This window comes from Eimeria mitis, genomic scaffold, assembly GCF_000499745.2.
Source record: "Eimeria mitis Houghton genomic scaffold, Emh_scaff207, whole genome shotgun sequence".
NCBI classification, from domain to species: Eukaryota; Apicomplexa; class Conoidasida; order Eucoccidiorida; family Eimeriidae; genus Eimeria; species Eimeria mitis.
Window position 1 is genome coordinate 8,979 of NW_013570394.1, and position 4,992 is coordinate 13,970.

The following is a 4,992-nucleotide window of genomic DNA, read 5'->3' on the forward strand; positions in this document are numbered from 1 at the left end:
GGGCGACAGGCTGAATATGCTGTGCCTCCGTCGCCACCCAGGCGGTCGCCCCCGCCTAAAGCCTCGGCGTATGATCGCCTCAAGCTAATTCTGCTTCCTGTCGCGTTTGCAATTATTTTTCTCATTGCAAAATGCTCGAATCATCTGTCTGCCTCCCGGCTAGAAGAAGGAAGCAGAGCGAGACGCCTGGCTGGGGGTCACTACTATGGCCCTTTCGACGACGATCCTGACGTTGCTGCAATGGTTGAGCTGTGCTTAGAATTGGAAGCTACAAGCCCCGACCTGATGGCGCACCCCCCACCTCCGCAGCCAGTGCAGCAACCACACGTAACCTTGCCACAGCAGGATATGCTAGAGCTGTTGCCTGCCCTCCCGATGGAGTTCCTGCAGAGCCAAAGTGCAACCCCGTCATTTTCGCCGTTCTCTGGAGAGCATGTGCCCCTTCCAGTCAGCACCCTCCCTCAGCAACCCCAACAAGATATTTTTGCGCCGCTTGAACACTTGCTGAGTCCACCAGCTGGCTCTGCTGTTGTCACTGAACCGCTGTCCCAGCAGCCTCACAGCAGTTCATTCACAGCGGCGAACTGGTGGTCAGCATTTCCTCCCGCTCACCCCACAACAACAGCCTCCTCGTATTATGAGGGCATGGGGCAAGGGCTCGAGACAAGCAGCAGTGCAACATCTCAGGTGTTGCCTTCAGTCCCATCGCAGCAGGTCGAGATATCTGTAGGCTCGAAAAGGGGGCGGCCTGCAGCCTCTTCGCCTCCCCCTGCAAAGCGGACGAAGGGGAACGTTTCGTCGGCAGAAGAACACGGCGGGGTGGCTGGACACCCCAGCGTCGATGGGGGCGAAGGCCAACAGCCTTCCTGGGGTGCTTCCAGTCTTTCTCCTGATTCGTGGCTTTCTCCCTCCTCCTTCGGCCTCCCTTTAGATTCACCATCATATTCTTCACTGTATGCTCCTGAATTGGAAGAATCTGGACCGTCTAGGCGACAACCGGATGGCGGCTACGCACCACAACCGCAACATACCCCTCCAGTTCAGCAGGATGCAGACGCCGCTGCGGGGGCCCGCCCCGCGGGTGCCTCATCAGAAGATAGCCTTTTAAGCATCCTCCTAAGAAGGCCTCGTGCAACCGCGAGTGCATCTGGTTCTGCCGATGCATCCGCTACTTCTTCTGCGTCGACTGCTAGTGATGATGAAGAGGAGAGCGGAGAGTCGTCACCAGAAGAGTCAGCTGGTGCGGTCGATTCTCACCCTTTTTATCGGTTGCCTTCGCTCTTGCCGGGTGTATGGACACCTCCGTTTTTTTTGGGGACCATAGATGAGGAGTTTCTGAAGCCGCCGCGGCTGGTGCACACGTGTTTGTCGTCCTTGCGTGAGTTGTTCCTCAAGCAAGAACTCGACCAAAAAGATGCAGAAGCCGTTCGTTCTGCTGCAGTGCGTCTAGCGCGGTATATGCACAGGCGACAGAACGAACCTATGAAGGGTATGTGTCCGGTTAGGGTTGCCTATTATTTGGGGCGGCGGTATTTGATGTTAGATGCTATCTTCTCTGCTATATTAGTTTTGGGTCCTTCGCCCGAGGCGCTGGAGAACTGGCGGGAATTCGCGAACGGAATCCCAACAGATCCGCATTTCATATACAAAAAAGGATGCGGAAAAAAGTTCAAGAGAAACATGCGCTTTGTCAAAAGACTGAATGAAGCGGTGAAACAGCTGAAGAGCGGCGTTAGGCCTTCAGCCAAAGAAACCGTGGAGTTAAAACGATTCCTTCTATGCGAACTCCGAAATAATGAGTTCAAGAGAGGTACATATGACCCCTGGAGACTCGATGATGTGGCGTTTCGAAAGGGGAAAACGCGCTAGCGCGTAATGAAAGTTGCAGTGGCGGTGATATGACAAAACAAATGAACAAAGCCGGAACGGAAAGGATCGCCACAAGCACGCTTCAGCTGTACATACACAGTGATGGAACTCAACGAATCATCCACTCTTAAAAAGTTTTTAGAAGCAGATAAGGCAGAAACTCAGCAGCAAGAGCTGGAATAGCTACCGCAACGGCAGCAGCTGTCGCAGGAGAAGCATCTGCAGGAACAGCAACAGCTAGAACAAAAGCAGCAGCAACAGCAACTGGGGCAACAGCAGCAACAACAGCAACAGCAGCAGCAACAGCGGGAGCTGCAGAAACAGCAGCAAAACCGTTGGGCGAGAGGGCCAATACGTCACGCGTGTTTGATGCATCTCTATGAAGTGCCTCTCCTTTCAATATACGTGCTGCATTAGCATTCAACTGTTAAGCTGTATTTTTTTTTTGTGTGAATTATCATTTCTTTTTCATGACAGCGGTTTTTGTGGTTCACGTGGTGCGTGGAATGATGAATGAATTGCATTGACTGGGCTTTTATGAAATTGCATTTGTGTTCACGCTGAGAGAAGGCGCCATTCTGCACTCCTCTTAGTAGCCCCTCGCTCATCCATTGAGGGCTTTTTGCCTTTGGAGCCGTTCCTTGTATCATGTGGCTCTGTTACTTTATTGTTGTATATTTTGGCGGAGTCCTGTTAGATGCCATGAATACATCTACATTTGCTTATTATATATATGCATTGTGTACATTGTGTAGGCCATATGTATATAATATATATTGTTTATATTATGTGTATTATCTACATCGTATATTATATCGATTGTCGGTAGTATACATATAGTGTATAATGTATAATGTACATTATATAACAATGCATATGTAATATCTGCGATCTCCCTTTATCAGGTAGTGGTTTCTTGATGTATTCTGGCTTCTGAGTTGCTGCTGGTGAGCAATTCCCTGCCTTTTGCAGCCTCCGTGCAGCCAAAGTCCTGCAATGTCAGGAGGCCTTTCAATATTTTGATTTGTTCAAATTTCAGTGTTGTATTTCTCTATGCTGTTGGGGGCAGGAAGACAAAAGAATCTCTGAAGTACAGCAAGTAGAATTGTATATATGTTGCTACTTAAGTAATGATAAGCAATGCAGCAGTATTTGCAACATCTGCACATACAATTGTATAATAATACTGAAGTAACTATATATACANAGCAATGCAGCAGTATTTGCAACATCTGCACATACAATTGTATAATAATACTGAAGTAACTATATATACAACCACACGTATAGTTTTCATTTACGTGCAAGCAGTCATACGTATATTTCAGTTTATACATAGGAATATAGGTATACAACAATGTAGACATATATATAACAATAATGTGCAGCAGGATTAATTATATATATATAACTGCACTGGGTTAGCCGAACTCGCCCCAGCAATATAGTTGCCCCCGCAACGTTTCTTGTTCGCTTATTCTTTCGAGTGAATTACAGCATGTTATATTTAAGGAATATGCGGCAATTCGTTCGAAAGAATAAGCTGGTGTGTCCTTCAATTGTTGTGCTTAGCCGTTGTACTTCATTTTGTCCTTGAGTCTACGCGTCGGAGACGCTAAGTGCTGCATTTGCTGGTCTGCAGAGGCATATATGTATATATTATTGTATGGATGCATTTTTCCATGTATTGATATATATAATTATGCACAGCCGAAGAGACTAATTACAGTGACAGCGATCCAGTGTGCGAACCGGAAGAGACCCGCAGGCAGCAGCACTACAATGCCTCGCAGAAATGGCCTTCACCGGCCATACAATGCGGAATAGATGCAGTTAAGGTGAAGTTAGAAGGTGAAATTTGAAGGAAACTAAATAGGGAAATGTTGCCTTACAACGAACCAAGCATGGGGTGCCCTGAAGCTGCGCCCACGGGGGCTGGTCGTGTCGACGATGCAACCCTGGCNACGAACCAAGCATGGGGTGCCCTGAAGCTGCGCCCACGGGGGCTGGTCGTGTCGACGATGCAACCCTGGCCATTCGCAGGGGGGGAGACCACGCCATCAGTTCTTTCCTTTTACGGATCCGATTTTTTCATGTTGGCGTTATGCCTTTTAACGTAGGTTTCAGTCTCTTTAGTGGATATATATGCGGAAGTATGTAGCAGCCGTGCTGGGCGTCGCCGCTCACAGCATGCTCTCAGTGTATACTTCCGACCGTTGAAAGCAATATTAGAATTTGATGCTCTTGCAGAATATTTGTTTACCCGACATAAACAGAATTCTAAATTCTTTTAGCCGCCGGCTTATTGAGAAGAATAGCCCTCCAGATCGGCTGGGGCCAGTGTATTTTCCCTGGCACCAGACACTTCGCGGCGATGCCCACCACGATCGTGACGCAGAGAGATTCTTCTTTCGATTCTACACCTCCCGTGTTGAATCATAATTCCTTTTATGAGCACAGCCGGCAAAATGAAGGGGAACGAAAGGCTGAATATGCAGCGGCCTCGGCGCTACTGGGACGGTCGACCTCACGTACTGCCTCGGCGCATGATCGCCTCAAGCCGATTGTGTTCTTTGCTGCTTTTGCACTTCTTCTTCTTTTTTCAAGGTGTTACAAGTATTTGTCTGCCTCTCGGGTAGAAGAACGCAGTACAAGGAGACGCCTGGCTGGGGATGGCGTTCATTCAGATCAAGATGACGATCCGGACGTTGCTGCAATTGTTGAACTGTGCTTAGAATTGGAAGCTACAAGTCCCGACCTGATGGCGCGCCCCCCACCTCCACAGCCAGTGCAGCAACCACACGTAACCTTGCCACAGCAGGGGATGGTACGGCTGGCGCCTGGCGCCCAGCTGCAGCTCGTGCAGAGCCAAAGTGGAACCCCGTCATTTTCATTGGTCCCTGTACAGCCTTTTCCCCTTCCAGTCAGCACCCTCCCTCAGCAACCCCAACAACAGATTTTTACACCGCTTGAACACTTGCTGAGTTCATCAGCTGGCTCTGCTGTTGCCATAGACCCGCTGTCCCAGCAGCCTCATAGCAGTTCATTCGCAGCAGCGAACTGGTGGTCAGCATTTCCTCCCGCTCACCCCACAACAACAGCCTCCTCGTCTTCTGAAAGCAC

The 4,992-nt window shown here is 49.2% G+C and overlaps 1 protein-coding gene across 1 annotated transcript; it reads left to right on the top strand.

The window, feature by feature from the left end:
- Positions 1-240: 240 nt before the first annotated feature.
- Positions 241-1,869, top strand: EMH_0003420 (uncharacterized protein; the record flags this gene model as incomplete). Its single annotated transcript, XM_013496374.1, has 1 exon — positions 241-1,869. The coding sequence occupies one exon, from the start codon at positions 241-243 to the stop codon at positions 1,867-1,869; it is 1,629 nt and encodes a 542-aa protein (XP_013351828.1).
- Positions 1,870-4,992: the final 3,123 nt, after the last annotated feature.